General features: G+C 43.4%; 1 protein-coding gene across 4 annotated transcripts in view; it reads right to left on the bottom strand.

Moving 5' to 3' along the window:
- The window catches only part of LOC118361047 (RNA binding protein fox-1 homolog 3-like), an 886398-nt gene that overhangs the window by 319508 nt on the left and 548869 nt on the right, over window positions 1–18021 (bottom strand). For all 4 annotated transcript variants that reach the window (XM_052473505.1, XM_052473504.1, XM_052473533.1 and 1 more), the window contains one exon: window positions 6839–6963. In XM_052473505.1, the coding sequence (XP_052329465.1) occupies window positions 6839–6963 (125 nt within the window). The remainder of the gene's footprint in view (window positions 1–6838; window positions 6964–18021) is intronic.

The raw sequence follows: 18021 nt of genomic DNA, 5'->3' as shown, positions 1-18021 counted from the left end.
GACTATGTGTGTCTGTTTGAAACATGTAGGTATTACAGACTCGGTCAGGGAGAGGTTGAAAATGTCAGTTAAGACACTTGCCATTTTGTCCTCTTATGCTTTAAGTACACGTCCTAGTGACCAGTCTGGCCCAGTGGCTTTGTGAATGTTGACCTGTTTAAAGATCTTGTTCACATCGGCTATGGAGAACGTGATCACACAGTTGTCTGGAACAGCTGGTGCTCTCATGCATGCTTCAGTGTTGCTTGCCTCAAAGAAAGCATAAAAGGCATTTAGTTTGTCTGGTAGGCTTGCGTCACTGGGCAGCTTGCGCCTGGGTTTTCCTTTGTAGTCCGTAATAGTTTTCAAGCCCTGCCACATCCGATGAGCGTCAGAGCCAGTGTAGTAGCATTCAATCGTAGTCCTGTTTTGATGCCTTGCCTGTTTGATGGTTCGTCTAAGGGCATCAATCCATGTGGGAATCACCCACAATGTTCCCACCCCCCATTTTGTGAATATGTATTGGCATCCATCCTGTGTCATTCTTCAGAGGTGGAACCTAAACGATAATTTATCCCAAAGGACAGGAATTAAGTCGAAATAGGGGGTCATTAATATCCTTCTACTTCTGTTTCATAAATCCTCTTGAGCTGAAAGACATTTTGAACTGTTTTGCTGTGGCTGTATTCATCAATCAATCTAGCAAGAAGGCAATATTTTGAATAACGTCGGGGATGTCTGTGTTGCAAAATAGTTGATTTGGAGAGCTGTTTTTCTAAGGACCTGACAAAATGGGTAATGACGCAGCCGACCGCCGTATGGCGCCAAAGACCCATTTATTCGACAGAGAAGCATCTGAGTGTCCGAGAACAGTTTTTTAAAATTCTGAATTGTAAAACAATAAAATAAAATAAAACAATATAAGTCATGTAAACATATAATTATTAACCAGTAAATCTGGCGCCGGAAATCAGGCACTGCAGTCTTAAATTCATTTATACTACATATTAAAGATTCCGCAGCGTCATCCTAATCCAGTTCCTTTAAATGTCAAGCAACATGGACGCAGTGTTGCAGTGAAATCATCTCAAGCTAATTTGCTTTAACATAAAACAACTCAAACAACATAAAAATGTCATGCAACATCCAAATCCTGTCATACATCACATCATGGTTTCACAAATGATTTGTTTGTCCAACTGTTTGGTCATTTTAAATGTGTCAATATAGACAAAACATTGACTGCCAGACGATATTCATAAACCATAACTATCAATGATGTCAAGAATGATTATACATGTTCTGTTTGACATGTCTTTTCATGTGTTGAAATGACTGAGACAGTTTTGAGCAGGGGTTGAATCCAGTACAGGAAACAGAACCAAAAAACAGAAAAGAACAAAACAGAATCAGAATCGAAAAAACATTATCAATACTGTTCCGGAAACAGAACCATTATTTTAAAACCATGGAAGCAGTTAATAATGTTATTTTACGTTCCGGGCATTTTTTTCCAGTCTCACAAAAAACAACAAGGCGCCTATCCAAAGCCCCCACTCTGTCACTCAAAAACTGTCACTCTTTGCCATTGTGTGTGCACGCAACCTGCCCCTCCCTCTCCTCATCTTCAGCTTAGGCTATTGTAGCCTATTGACGTTACAAGCGTGATTCAGAAGATAGAGATCTTTTAATTAGAGAATAATGTATTAACTTTCTCAATGCTAGTTATGGTTATCACGTTTCACTTTGTATTTATTAACTACAAAAAGGTAAGAAGTGTTTTTAATTCCGGTGCCGCTTTGCACACACACACTAGTTAGGTAGCTACCTAGCGTTAAGCCAAAGTTCAAAGACGTTCTAAAGTTCCTCCATAGAAGCTGCTCCTTCGTAGGTATAATTATGTGGGCCTAATTCAGATAATGCATGTCATAACAAGATGCCAGGCCTCCTCCACCCTCTTTTGCTCTCTCCCCACCAGCAAAATGTCAGTCGTATCTCATGCCCTTGTCTGTCCATCGCGCATGAAAACAACTGTAGCTTTAGCCTAGGCAGCACTATCTGCACTGATCTAGCACACTATCAGCTGCCTAAGCTACTATGGCTTGTCCGCTCCATAGCAAGCCGTTCTTTCTGCACTGATTGGTGAAGTAATTTAATGTCGAGCTAATGTAAAAAAAACATTGGATTTCAGAGGTTTAGAAACAAACAGAAAGGAGGGTGGTTTCAGAACTTTATTTTGCAGGTCGGAAATAAAGCATTTTATGAAACTAAACGATTTTGGTTCCAGACTCCTGGTTTTGAACGACCCTTCCCCCCTTTTGTTCCATGCTGGTTGAAGACTAGCTAACTGGCAACTAACCCCAGACACAGAGGAAAGGGGAAACCTATAAGTATCTTTGGCTAAGATGAAAAGGGAACACCTGTAATTATATTTGCTGCAGTCACCCTTAGACTAGCTACCTAGCTATGTAAACCAAATATTATTTTGACTGTCAGGAACCAGACAGGCTTTCACAGCAAAGGTAGTTGACAACAGCCACACACACAAATGAATACACACACACCCCTACTCATTAGCTTGTAGTGCATTTGCCTCTGTCATCTGTTCTCTGTGTATAATAAAGTAAATAGAGCAGCCAGTGCAGGGCTGTTGCTCTCTCTCTCTCTCTCTCTGCACACCCCATACCCCCCCCCTCTCTCTCTCTGTCTCTGCAGTAGAGTGGAGGAGAGGATTCTCCAGTCGTTTTCAATTACCTCAATTAAGTTATTAATTACTTAGTCCTCTGAAAGAAGAGACTAGTCATTGGTTCCGAACAACTGCCTCTGATTAATCATTGACTATATTCCCTATTGTAGGACGAATGGTCAATCAAGGCAAGTCTTCAGGGTTATTTTACAGGTAATATGTCCTCTTACACGTCTTCTTGTTGTATGAACAATCCATTTGCAGACGTGCAAACGCGCACATGCCCACACAAGAACACACACACACACACACAAACAAACAAACATGTTATAGTATGAATACTGCCCCAGCAGAGTTGGGCCCAGTGTCATATTCCTCCACTATACAAACACCTTGCAATATTAAAACATGAGCTATGCCAAGGACAGCTGTTCAGTTTGACATCTATTTCATTTCTACCCAGCCTCTCCAACCCTGGGCTTTGACAGCTGTAGCATGCACTGAATCATTTAACGTGTGTGTGTGTTGGCGCATGTGTGTGTGCCTGAGTCTGTCAGAGTGTATGTCAGAGTCTGTGTGTGTCTGTATGTGTTTGTGTGTGAGTGTGCGCCATCAAATGTCTCTATCAATAAAATATGGACCAAGCTCGTAACATTTTTGATGATATCAGCTGCTATATAAATATTCACAATTAAATATTCAGAACTCTGAGGAAATATATTGGATTGAATAAAAGTATAAAAGTCAAACCAACTTACATCAGAAAAAATCATGAGAGCAAATTAGCATATCACCAAACTAGCCTCAATCAAAACCCTCTAAGTAGACTCATAACTGTCTATAGCTGATATGAAAATGTGATGTAGCCTTTAAAGGATGGTGCAATCAATCGATATGTAATGTTTCTTATATTACTTCATAAACAATCATCATGTACATTATTATCAGCAACTTTCAGTTGAATTTAGTTTTCCCAATTTGAGATTTTTAAACAATTCCTCTACTTCAATATTCAGCAAACAAATTCCCTTTTATTTGGATTTACAGCATCACTATATCAAACAATTATATTAATACAACTTCAATAATTGCTATTACACACTGCTCTATAGACCCCAATGTGCTGTCATTACTCAAACCTTTAGAGGAAACTTAAGGACAGGCACCACAGGCCAAATTTCTTTTTTAGCATCTGCCAATTTGCTGTTATTTTGGTCTATTAATATTATTTTTTTATACCCAAAATGTTTAATTTGAACCACATTCATGGACATACATCAATCATTTTAAAGATCAACACATTGAATTACACATAGTTTCAAAGCCCATTTCATAGAGAATATTGCAAACTGAACTACATTTAGTAACATACTTTGAAGAGATGGTGATGGGGTCTGAATAGGCGTTTGTCGTTTTGTACTCTAATTCTAACTGCCATTTCCCGAAAGTCAGACTCTTCCCACACGCCAAAACAATTTTATCAGCTTCAGAAGCATCTGCATTTACCAAATTGCATGTGGTTATCCTTGAATATATTATCCAGACTTGCCCAGAGGAAATGCTAATATTTTGTAAATGTTTTATCCTGGATTTTAAAAAATGGGAAAAATGTGCCAAAAAATGTCTATAGTATTTTACAGATTGAAAGATGAGAAAAGTATTTATCCACAATTTGCTCTGGAGAAGCCCGGTCCTGGAGTGTCTTCACAAAATGAAACACAAATACACTATATATACACAAGTATGTGGACACACCTCAAATTAGTGTATTCGGCTATTTCAGCCACACACATTGCTGATAGGTGTATAAAATTGAGCACACAGCCATGCAATCTCCATAGAGATTAGCAGTAGAATTGCCTTACAGAAGAATGGGCTTACATTGGCATTGGAATGGCCTTACTGAAGAGCTCAGTGACTTTCAACGTGGCACCGTCATAGGATGACACCTTTCCAACAAGTCAGTTTGTCAAATTTCTGCCCTCCTAGAGCTGCCCCGGTCAAATGTAAGTGCTGTTATTGTGAAGTGGAAACTTCTGAAGCAACAATGGCTCAGGCTCAAGTGGTAGGTCACACAACGGGACCACTGAGTGCTGAAGTGCGTAAAAATAATCTCTCCTAGGTTGTAACACTCATTACAGAGTACCAAACTGCCCCTGGAAGCAACGTCAGCACAATAACTGTTCATCAGGAGCATTAAATGGGTTTCCATGGCCGAGCAGCCGCACACAAACCTAAGATCACCATGCGCAATGCCAATCGTCGGCTGGAGTGGTGTAAAGCTTGCCTCAATTGGACTCTGGAGCATTGGAAACTGGCAGTCCGACGGATAAATCTGGATTTGGCAGATGCCAGGAAAATGCTAACTGTCCCAATATGCATAGTGAAAACTGTCAAGTTTGGTGGAGGAGGAATAATGGTCTGGGTCTGTTTTTCATGGTTCGGGCTACCCCTTCAGTTCCAGTGAAGGGAAATCTTAATGCCCCCATGCACAAAGCGAGGTCCATTCAGAGATGGCTTGTCAGGATCGGTTTGGAAGAACTTGACTGGCCTGCACAGAGCCCTGAGCTCAACCCCATTAAACACCTTTTGGATGATTTGGAACGCCGACTGTGAGACAGGCCTAATCGCCCAACATCAGTGCCCGACCTCACTAATGCTCTTGTGGCTGAATGGAAGCAAGTCCCCACAGCAATGTTCCAACATCTAGTGGAAAGCCTTCCCAGAAGAGTGGAGGCTGTTATAGCAGCAAAGGGTGACCAACTCCATATTAATGTCCATGATTTTGGAATGAGATGTTCGACGAGCAGGTGTCCACATACTTTTGGTCATGTAGTGTATTTAGGCTGACTTCATCCAATGTCCAGAAAAATAAATTTGCATGGTATGCAAATACACATTTAGTGAGGTATTGCCTCGTTTGCATATTTTAATCAAATATATGTTAGAAAAATTACTACAAAAAAGTATTGTATTAATTCGGGTCTACATTCAAATGGTAAAAGTGATTGTGATATGATTTAAAAAATTTATCCCTATTAGGGTGTGGAATCCTGAGTATTCGGCTGAGTATTCTCGCATACTCCCTTAACTATAAGACCTTCGGTTTGAAAAAAGAGAAACGCGTCAATAATACTGTTTGTCCATCTTGAGACGCCGTAGCCAGTATACACTTCCACAAAGTAGTCAGAATGAATCTAAGATAATTTAAGAAATCTGTAATTAATTTTGACATTTTTTGCAGAGGAGATCTTCTGTCGATGAATCGTCTATCGATGAATGACAACAAATAATTCTTACTGTTGACCAATGAATGACGAAGGGGTGTAGAACTTAGGCTTGCCTTGAGAAAAAAATGTGTGTGCATGAACAGCCGAAAAAACTCTTGCCGAAGACTAAAACTTCACAAAATGTTATCATAATAAGGGAAGCATGAGGACGCCTTTTCAGGTGCTGCTGCCTTTGCACCCAAGCCTGTAGCGGGCCCAAGAGGCATTTTTTTTGACAACTATTATTTAAAAAATGTATCAAACACTAGAGAGCATAATTTAGCCACAGAGTGTCAATAGTAAAAAAATAACTGTGGATTAGGTTTTATCACAAGCACATATAATTAACTGCCAAAAATAAAGGAAACACCAACAATACATATCTCATGAGGCCTTATTTTGAGTCCTAGCTTTACTCTAATGCAATGTCCTGAAACTCATGGTTTACAGGCTACATCAGGGCTGAACATAAGGGTTGCAGAATTCCAGTAATTTTATGGTAAAAAAAAATAGGATTTCCGGGATTTCTGGAAAACGTATCAGAATTTTGCAACCCTAACTGCAAGTCACATTATGTTGGCTTGCAAAGTGATGTGTAATTATATTTGGAATTTAGCCAGAGTTAGGATTTCCAAAAGTTGGAACTTGTAATCACCCGCAACCTGCATTCATAATTACTGCCAGGATTAGATCAGTGTGAGGACTTGACTTTGAGTTCACTTTACTAGAAGTATTTGAGCTAAAAATGCCTTGGGGTTTACAGTGTGTCTGACATGTTCAAGACTGCAGTTTTTTTTTAAACATAGCAGTGGCACAGAACAACCATCCACGATGGAGCAGAGATCAATCACAGCACAGTAAGTGACGATAGACAGAGACGAAGGGAGGACTCCCCAAAACTCACCAGTCTGGTGACGATGGGTATCCCGAAATGCCAGATATGTTCGTTGAGCAGGCCGCTGTACACCACGTTGCCAAAAAGAGCAATGGTTCCCTGCTGCTTACACAAGCCAGTTCCTGGTTTGGTTTCTATGGAGATAGAAATACATGATAGATAAATGTCTTGGTTCATATGCAGAAATACATCAAATGTGATGTCATACAATATATTATAGAAAATAATGTAAAAAATGAGAGAGAGACAGTGAAAGAGAGACAGACAGACAGACAGACAGACAGACAGACAGACAGACAGACAGACAGACAGAAAGAAAGAAAGAAAGAAAGAAAGAAAGAAAGAAAGAAAGAAAGAAAGAAAGAAAGAAAGAAAGAAAGAAAGAAAGAAAGAAAGAAAGAAAGAAAGAAAGAAAAATAAAGAAATGGACTGAGTTAATAAACAGCGAACTTTCTGGACAGAGTTATTGGATAGGTCAGGGAGAGAGAAACACACAGGAAGAAAAAGATGGAGAGACAAACTATATTTTCACACACACAGGGAACAAAAGCAAGCATAAACACAGGCACACACACATGCACATCATTGCCCAAAAACAAAAAGTGTAATGTTTATAAACCAGTGTCAGCTTAAAAGTAAAATGGAAGAGGACTTTACTGTTGGCTCATTGCATAAGAGAGGGATCCAGAGGATTTGTGTCTGTATAGCAGAAAAATGCTGGGTTGTTTGGTAAACTTAAAAATAGCTAGGTTGGGGTGTTGATTCTGGGAAATTGAGCTATGAACCACTGGGTCAGAACAGAAGATTGGAGACATGGGTTAGTAGGGGAGTGGCTTTCAGATAGTTATTTTTGGCCACCTGTGTCATTCCAGGTTATCTGTTCAGTTGTTTTGTCAACATATTTTAAGGTTGAGCACAGACACTTTTGTAGCTTTAACAAAGCTTAAATAATGATATGAATTTGATATTAAAGTCTGTATTGTGGTTAACTATACATTTTCGATGTACAAACTTACAATGAACAGGAATGTTTACTCTCATGGGTGGCCAAAAATATCTATCTGAAAGCTACACCCCCAACCCAAAGATGGGTTAATTTAGCCATTTATTGGGTTTTTATTCACCTTTTCATGCCCGAGTTCTAAATTTCTCTAACAGTACCCCCAGTGTGAGTTTTCTCATGCACATGATGTCAGAATTGGCTATTCTAAAATGTGATTGTTATGCAACAGGAAAGTTAAACCTTGCTGCCCTCAAACCAAGACACACTGCCTGCTAATTGTCTAGAGGCTATTTTTCAAATTGACATGATTTTCTAAGAAAAGTTTGAAATGAGGTGTCCTCAGCCTCCTCATTAATTCACATAGAAGTTGCCCATTTCACTGCAGCAGACGATGTAAGTTTGAGACATGATATGCTAATGTAAGGCTCGATGAGCTGGACAAACTTCTCTCTTCGAAGAGAGCCCAAACACTCTCCCAGTGTTTCTTCAGGTTAAGTATGCAGACATTTGTACATCTCCAGTCAGAACAGAATCTCTCCGTACTTTTCTCCCCTGACACATTTTCCAGCTGGCTCCGGCATTTCCTTCATTGTTGTTTGCCTTTCTAATAACTACTATATTATTATACCTAATTGTGCTTATGTAGTTACATGTTTCTATTAATTCTGCAAAACAATGCAAATGCTAATGGAATCAAATAAGTATTAGCTTGTGTTGTATCCTTTGAAGCTGTCCTGGCATTATCATGACCATTGCACTGGCCTGTGTATTAATTTGGCATGATTAGCTTAGCTCTGCCCTGCCCCATGTGGAGTTCTTGTGGAGCCCTTCAGTTACTGTGCTACTTCATTGTAGTATTGTTTTAATGCTATATCCTGGTATATTATTTTATTTGATAATAATCCCGCTTTATTCTGTATTCTAAGAAACCACATACACACACACACAAAGTATTGAACATACTATAACTTGCCAACATGGAACTAGATGTCTTTCTTTGCCGAAGATTGAGGACAGCTTTTGTATTCTAGCAAGGAGGGAGAGGGAGTAGGGAGGATGAGGGAGTGGGGAGGTGTGTGTGATATTGTCAATATAATTGCATAATGGAACTGTATACGTCCAATTAAAAAAAAACTTGTTCAGTAATCATTTCACTTGTTGCTTATAGCCTACTGCCGTGTGCGCTTTGCTGAAATTATACATAAAATGGCTTAAACCCTGAGTTGTCCTTATGTTAGATCCTGATCTGGCTATGACATATGGCTGTGGGCTACACTAGTTTATATAGCAGACAAGATTCGCTGAGAATTCCATGGCATTATTTGATAGTATTTTATAGTATGAAGAATACAATTGAACAAAGCTGAAAACATTAGAAAGGCAATTTTCTCCAAACCATTTGAGGGAGTGCACATGTGCGGCTATTCTATGTTCAGCTGTTAACAAAGAAACAGGTACTCCTATGTGCTTAATTTAGTTAGTTATGTTACTCCAGTTGTGGTCCCAATTATTGGGCTATATGTTTTGATTTTTAATACATTCTAAGGCTGATTGATGTGACTCTAATGATGATTTGAAAAAAGTTGCATGAAAGGCGTGAGCTCTGCTTTGTTTTTTTTAATGCAGGCTGTACACACTTCATCAGTCTCTCGTTCACAATTTGACAAAGTCATTCACAATTTTAAAGCCCCCTATAAAAATGCATGCCTTTTGCTGCCAGTGGCTGAACTCCTTTCTCCCTGTGTGCTGCATGCTCCAAAGCACATCTCACTCACATGGCCCTCTGTCACCTGATCTGGTCTTTCTCACAGGCTACAAGTGAAGATAGACACATTGGGGATGCAACTGCATGCGTACTAATTAAATTCCGAGGTGCATATTGAACATATTGGAATAACACATTTTCTTTGTCAGCCAACAAAAATACAGCAAAATAACTATTCTATGTCAATCTTACTGTCCCCCATAGTACAAAAACTATTGACCTATTCTATTCTGTGTGAGAAATAAATATTCCAAATATGGTCTGGGACAGTTGTGGGATGCGATAGATCCCAAATTAATACAACCACTAGCATCCCAAAAACTATTTTAGACAATGAGTCTGACGCAACAGATCAGAACATTTAGCTTAAATTGTTGATAAACTATAACTATTTCTTCACATTATATTCAAATCAAATTGTATTAGTCACATGCGCCGAATACAACAGGTGTAGGTAGACCTTACAGTAAAATGCTTACTTACGAGCCCCTGACCAACAATTAATTAAAAAAAAATAAGAATAAGAAATAAAAATAACGAGTAATTAAACAGCAGCAGTAGTTAGTGAGACTATATACAGGGGGGCACCAGTTAGTTGAGGTAATATGTACATGTAGGTAGAGTTATTAAAGTTAAAGTGACTATGCATAGATGCATAGATGATAACAACAGAGAGTAGCAGTGGTGTAAAAGAAGGGGTCAAAGAAAATAGTCTGGGTAATCATTTGATTAGGTGTTCAGGAGTTTTATGGCTTGGGGGTAAAAGCTGTTTAGTAGCCTCTTGGACCTAGACTTGGTGGTCTGGTACGACTTGCCGTGTGGTAGCAGAGAGACCAGTCTATGACTAGGGTGGCTAGGGTCTTTGACAATTTTTAGGGCCTTCCTCTGACACCGCTTGGTATTGAGGTCCTGGATGTCAGGAAACTTGGCCCCAGTGATGTACTGGGCCATTCGCACTACCCTCCTGTAGTGCCTTGTGATCGGAGGCCAAGCAGTTGCCATACCAAGCAGTGATGCAACCAGGCAGGATGCTCTCGATGGTGCAGCTGTATAACCTTTTGAGTATCTGAGGACCCATGCCAAATCTTTTCAGTCTCCTGAGGGGGAATAGGTTTTGTCGTTCCCTCTTCACAACTGTCTTGGTGTGTTTGGACCATGTGAATTTGCTGGTGATGTGGACACCTAGGAACTTGAAACTCTCACCCTGCTCCACTACAGCCCCGTCGATGGGAACGTATTCCACAATCATCTCCTTTGTTTTGATCACATTGAGGGAGAGGTTGTTGTCCTGGCACCACCCGGCCAGGTCTCTGACCTCCTCCCTATAGGCTGTCTTTCGTTGTCGGTGATCAGGCATACCACTGTTGTGTCGTCTGCAAACTTAATGATAGTGTTGGAGTCGTGCCTGGCCGTGCAGTCATGAGTGAACAGGGAGGACTTAGCACGCATCCCTGAGTGGCCCCTGTGTTGAGGATCAGCATTGCGGATGTGTTGTTACCTACCCTTACCACCTGGGGGCGACCCGTCAGGAAGTCCAGGATCCAGTTGCAGAGGAAGGTGTTTAGTCCCAGGGTCCTTAGCTTATTGATGAGCTTTGAGGGCACTATGGTGTTGAATGCTGAGCTATAGTCAATTAATAGCATTCTCACATAGGTGTTCCTTTTGTCCAAGTGGGAAAGGGCAGTGTGGAGTGCAATAGAGATTGCATCATCTGTGTATCCGTTGGGGCATTATGCAAATTGGAGTGGGTCTAGGGTTTCTGGGATAATGGTGTTGATGTGAGCCATGATCAGCCTTTCAAAGGATTTCATAGCTACAGACGTGAGTGCTACGGGTCGGTAGTCATTTCGGCAGGTTAACTTAATGTTTTTGGGCACAGGCACTATGGTGGACTGCTTAAAAATGTTGGTACTACAGACTCAGACGGAGAGGTTGAAAAGGTCAGTGAAGACACTTGCCAGTTGGTCAGCGCATGCTCGGAGTACACGTCCTGGTAATCCGTCTGGCCCTGCAGCCTTGTGAATGTTGACCTGTTTAAAGGTCTTACTCACATCGGCTGTGGAGAGAGGGATCACACAGTCGTCTGTGTGGTGCTGGTGCTCTCATGCATGTTTCAGTGTTATTTGCCTCAAAGTGATTATATAAGTAGTTTAGCTCGTCTGGTAGGCTTGTGTCACTGGGCAGCTCTCGGCTCTGCTTCCCTTTGTAGTCTGTAACGGTTTTCAAGCTCTGCCACATCATATGAGCGTCAGAGCTGGTGTAGTACGATTTTACGATTTTCCTGTTTGATTGCTTGTCGGAGGGCATACCGTGATTTCTTTTAAGCTTCCGGGTTAGAGTCCCACTCCTTGAAAGCAGCAACTCTAGCCTTTAGCTCAGTGCAGATGTTGCCTGTAATCCATGGCTTCTAGATGGGGTATGTACGTACTGTCACTATGGGGATTATGTCATCGATGCACTTATTGATAAAGCCAGTGACTTATGTGGTGTACTCCTCAATGCCATTGGAGGAATCCCGGAACACATTCTAGTCTGTGCTAGAAAAACAGTCCTGTAGTTTAGTATCTGCTTCATCTGACCACTTTCTTTTATTGATCTAGTCACTGGAGCTTCCTGCTTTAATTTTTGCTTGTAAACGGGAATCAAGAGGATAGAATTATGGTCAGAATTGCCAAATGGAGAGCGAGGGAGAGCTTTGTATGTGTCTCTGTGTGTGTAGAAAAGGTGGTCCAGAGGTTTTTTCCTAAGGTTGCACATGCTGATAGAAATTTGGTACAATGGATTTAAGTCTACTAGGAGTGCCGCCTCTGGGTGAGTGTCTTCTTGTTTGCTTATAGTGGAATACAGCTCATTCAATGCTGTCTTAGTGCCAGCCTCTGACTGTGGTGGTATGTAAAACAGCTATGAAAAATACAGATGAAAACTCTCTAGGTAGATAGTGTGGTCTACAGCTTTTTTTTAAACCTTTATTTAACTAGGCAAGTCAGTTAAGAACAAATTCTTATTTTCAATGACGGCCTAGGAACAGTGGGTTAACTGCCTGTTCAGGGGCAGAACGACAGATTTGTACCTTGTCAGCTCGGGGATTTGAACTTGCAACCACTCTAACCACTAGGCTACCCTGCCGCTTATCATGAGATACTCTACCTCAGGCGGCAATAGATCGAGACTTAGATATCGTGCACTAGCTGTTATTTATAAAAATAGATAGTTCGCCGTCCCTTGTCTTACCAGACGCCACTGTTCTATCCTGCCGGTGCAGCGTATAATGGTTTGTGTGGATAATAATTTCTTTATTTACTCAATTAAAGTGATTTACTCAATTATTTAGATCACCAGTAAGCTCACCCATGATGTTATGAATTGTAAGTAGTAATCACTATTAGCTAATTCGTATTATGGTTTGTATCAGCAGAGAATTGACTAAATCTGACCTCTTCTGTTAGCTCACACTTTACTCAGTTACCGCTAGAACTAATGTTGCCAACATTTTTCGATTTGGATGAGAATTGTTTTATGCTGTTGCTACTTCTGTGATTGTCTGATCATTGCATCCAAAAATATACTGCTCACATTGAGGACATAACATTGTAAAGTGTCACACCCTGATCAATTTCACCTGTCAGGGTGTCTCCACCCCCTCCAGGTGACACTTGTTTTCCCCAGTGTATATATCCCTGTGTTTTCTATCTCTCTGTGCCAGTTTGTCTTGTTTGTTCTAAGTCAACCAGCGTTTTTTTCCCATACGCCTGCCTTTGCTATTCTCTTTTTTTCTAGTTTTTCTGCCTGACCATTCTGCCTGCCTTGACCACGAGCCTTTCTGCAACTCTGTACCCACCTACCTGACCATTCTGCCTGCCTTGACCACGAGCCTTTCTGCAACTCTGTACCTCCCGGACTCTGATCTGGTTTTCCTTTTGGATTATTCAACTTTGTAAGACTCCAACCATCTGCATTTGGGTCTCACCTTGTGTCATGATAGTACGAACTGGCCATGACAGACCCAGCAGACTTGGACCAGCTCTGCCCACTGTCTCCCTGCAGGGAGCCACCATTAGGAGACATGAGGAGTTGTTACAGGGCCTTTTGGAAGGGCTCAGTTCCTTGACGGAATGCCATGACCATGTTAGATCAGAGGCTGCCTGCCACCTCTGGGGAAAAAAACAATCACCCAGTAATTTTTTTCCCCCTATCTTTGGTGAGTTGGTACAGCCTATCCCGGCTCTCCAATAACCCCTCTTACCACCTCCAGAGCGATATTTGGTGAATCCTGGTGCCTGCCGAGGTTTTCTTTCTCAGTGCTTGCTTATTTCCTAGTTTCCTTCAGACTGATCAAAGATGGCGTATATTATTACTCTAATGTCGGGAAGGGCGCTCTCCTGGGATACGGCAGTTTGGGAGCAACAATCTGCCATTTGTGGTCATCTGGAGGAATTTATGGCAGAGGTGAGAAAGGTATCTGGGAGAAAGGCGGCCAGTAAACAGCTTGACTTACATCAAAACTCCCTTAGTGTGGCAGACTACGCGGTTGATTTTTGCACGTTGGTCGCCGAGAGTGTTTGGAATCCAGAGTCTATTTTTGATACATTTCTGCAAGGATTATCTAAGGATGTAAAGGATGAGTTAGCTGCTCGGGAATTACCGGTGGACTCGACTCCCTTATTGCCCTAACCATCAAAATCAATGGACGTAGGACTGAGGTCTGGTCTCGGACACACTCGGGCACCTGCTATGGCTCGTTCACCTTCGAGGTAATACGGACGTTTCTGAAGGCAGCTTTTACAAGAGGATTCGAAGTGAGTTGGATACTCCTGAGCCTATGCAGTTGGGTTGTCAGTTGGGAAATGCTCACGGAGGATGAACAGTAATGCTTGTCTGTACTGTGGAGGGGCAGGACATTTTGTTTCCTGCCCTACTGGGAAAACCTTGTCCTTAGTGGGTACCAGCACTATGGTGAGTCAGACTGGGAATTCCATAATTCCCATCACCCGCACACCCTTTTTTGTGCTTTTGCTGTGGGGAGACCAATCCAAGTCTCTCCAAGTGCTCATTGACTCTGGAGCTGATGAATGTCTTATGGAAGCCAAGATAGATTCAGAGCTTGGTATTCCCACTCAGCCTCTCTCTGTGCCAATGGATGCTAGGCCACTGGACAGCTGCACTATAGGGGAAGTCGCCCATAGTGCCTGTTCAATTCCGGGTTTCTGGTAACCACAGTGAGACCACGGTTCCTCCTCATTGCATTTCTCCATGTTCCAGTTGTTTTGGGATTTTCCTGGCTACAAAAACACAATCCTGTGATTGACTGGACCACGAGCTCCATCCTGGGTTGGAGCCCATTTTGCCATTCCCACTGCCTTCAAGCAGCACAGCCTTCCCCAAGTCATCTTCCTCAGGACGTTAGCAAGACTGTGGATGCCATTCCCACTGAGTACCATTACCTCTCGGAGTTCTTCAGTAAGGCATATGCTGCTTCCCTTCCCCCGCACCGTCCTTATGACTGTGCCATTGATCTTCTCCCAGGCACTATACCACCTCGGGGTCAGTTGTATTCTCTGTCCGGACCAGAGACCAAAGCTATGGAGGAATACATAAAGGAGTCTCTGGCCACTGGGGCCGTCCGTTTGTCTGCAACTACTGCCGGCGCAGGGTTTTTCTTTTTGGAGAAGGACAAGACCCTGTGTCCGTGCATTGACTACCATGGACTTAATGACATTGCTGTCAAGAATCATTACCCCCTACCCCTCTCCTCAGCATTTGAACCTCTCCAGGAGGCCACCATATTTTCCAAGTTGGATATTCAAAATGCCTGCCACCTGGTTTGGATATGCGGGGGGGGGGGGATGAGTGGAAGACAGCCTTCAACACAGCCAGTAGACATGAGTACGAGGTCGTGCCATTTGGACTCCCCAACGCCCCTTCTGTTTTTCAGGTTTTGGTCAATGATGTGCTTCGGGACATGCTAAACCGGTTTGTGTTCGTGTACCTTGATGACATCCTGTTTTTTCTTCTTCCCCCGATCTGCACAAGAACATGTTCTTCATGTCAGACAGGTCATTCAGTGCCTCCTGGAGAACCAACTGTTCGTGAAAGCCGAGAAGTGTGAGTTACACCGCTCTACTATCAACTGTCTGGGATATGTCACTGCTGAGGGCAATGTTCAGATGGATCCTAGAAAGGTCAAAGCAGTGGTTGATTGGCCTCAACAAACATCCAGGGTGCAGTTGCAACGGTTTCTTGATTATGTAAACTTCTACCGCCGTTTCATTTGGGACTACAGCACCCTGGCGGCCCCCCTCTCAGCACTCAACTCTCCCAAGATACTGTTCAAATGGTCTCCAGCTGTCGACAAAGCCTTTGTGAGCCTGAAGCATTGGTTCACAACAGCACCCATCCTCATCCATTCGATTGCCTTGTGGCGGAAGTTGATGCTTCGGATGTTGGTGTGGGGGCCTTCCTGTCCCAGCGATCTGCCCAGGACCAGAAGCTTCATCTCTGTGCCTTCCTATCCCATCGTCACAATCCTGCAGAGAGGAACTACGATGTAGGCAATTGAGAACTCCTGGCGGTTAAGGTGGTGTTGGAAGAGTGGCTGGAATGCGTAGAACAGACATGTTTGGTCTAGACCGACCATAAAAACTTGGAATCTCAGTACAGCCAAGCGCCTCAACTCCAGGCAGGTTCGGTGGGCTCTCCTGCTTACCAGATTCAACTTCACCATTTCCTACCGCCCAGGGTCAAAGAATGTGAAGTCTGACACTCTCTCCCACCTATACAGTTCCTCTGCCACACCCTCAACCATTCTCCCTACCTCATGCCTTGCTGCCACTGTGAATTAGGGTATTGAGAACCTGGTTCATAAGGCGCAAAGCTCCCAGCCTGGACCAGAAGGGGGCCCAGCTAACCGGCTGTTTGTCCCTAACCCAGTCCGTTCCCGGATCCTGGAATGGGCTCATTCCTCCAGGCTGACCTGTCATCCAGGGTCCCGCCGTACACTAGTCTTCCTCTGACAACGTTTCTGGTGGACCACCATGGTTCCTAACGTCTCTGCCTTTGTTGCCACATGCAGTGTGTGCTCAGAACAAGATTCCACGGCAAGCTCTTTCTGGCCTACTGCAGCCACTACCAGTCCCTCATTGTCCCTGGTCTCATATCTCTGGACTTTGCCACTGGGATCCCTCTGTCTGATGTCAACACTGTCATTCTGACGGTAGTCGACCGGTTCTGTAAGGCTGCCCATTTCAGCCACCTCCTCAAACTACCTTCTGCCAAGGAGGCGGCCCAGCTTATGGTGCAGATCCATGGAGACTTGGTCTCCGATCGGGGTTCTCGTCTCAGTTCTGGAAGGCATTCTGCACCCTTATTGGGTCGCCGGCCGGGTCGTCGGCCAGCCTGTCATCCAGATTCCATCCCCAAACTAACGGTCAGTCGGAGCGAGCCAACCAAGACCTGGAAACCACCCTGAGATGCCTGGTCTCAACCACTCCCACTTCCTGGAGCCGACAACCAGATTGGGTGACGTATGCCTGGATCACCCTTCCCTGTTCGGCCACAGGACTCCCTCCATTTGAGTGCTCCAATGGGGTATCAGACTCCCCTCTTCCCGGAAGAAGAACAGGATGTCAGCATACCCTCGGCCCAGATGTTTGTCCATGGTTGTCGACGTTCCTGGAGAAGAACCAGGGCGGCTATTCTCAAGAACTCCTCCAGGTATCGCCGACAAGCGGACTGTCGCCGGACCCCAGCTCCCCGCTACCGCATTGGGCAGAGGGTATGGCTGTCCACATGGGACCTGCCCCTTTGGGTAGAGTCCCGCAAACTGTTTCATTGGTCCTTTTCCCATCTGCAGAGTCCTGAGTTCCACTGCTGTCCATCTTGTGTTACCCCATAACCTCCGTATTCACCCTACTTTCCATGTGTCTAAGATTAAGCCCATGTCTCAGTTATTTGTCTTCTGTCCCCAGGCCCACCCCCCTCCCCGTGTCATTGATGGCCATCCGGCCTACACATTGTAAAATGTCTCCTGGGTGTTCGACCACATGCAGGGGTTTCCAGTACCTGGTTGACTGGGAGGGTTATGGCCCGGAAGAGGTGCTGGGTTCCGGCTAGACACATCCTGGATCCAGCCCTCCTCACCGACTTCCACCGCTGACACCCCGGTCAACCAGGTATGCACCCAGGTAGGATGCCAGGTGGCGTCCCTAGGGGTGAAGGGGAACTTTTTTTTTTCTTCCCTGCACTCCTGACTTTCTTTTTTTCTAGTCCTCCCGGTTTTGACCCTTGCCTGTTCTGGACTCTGTACCCGCCTTCCTGCAACTCTGTATCTCCTGGACTCTGATCTAGTTTTGTCCTTTTTTTCCTGTCCATGACTATTCTCTTGCCTACTCCTTTTGGATTATTAAACATTGTAAGATTCCAACCATC

The sequence above is a fragment of the Oncorhynchus keta genome, chromosome 2 (genome assembly GCF_023373465.1).
Source record: "Oncorhynchus keta strain PuntledgeMale-10-30-2019 chromosome 2, Oket_V2, whole genome shotgun sequence".
Taxonomy (NCBI): Eukaryota; Metazoa; Chordata; class Actinopteri; order Salmoniformes; family Salmonidae; genus Oncorhynchus; species Oncorhynchus keta.
This window is presented reverse-complemented; position numbering and strand designations above follow the sequence as displayed.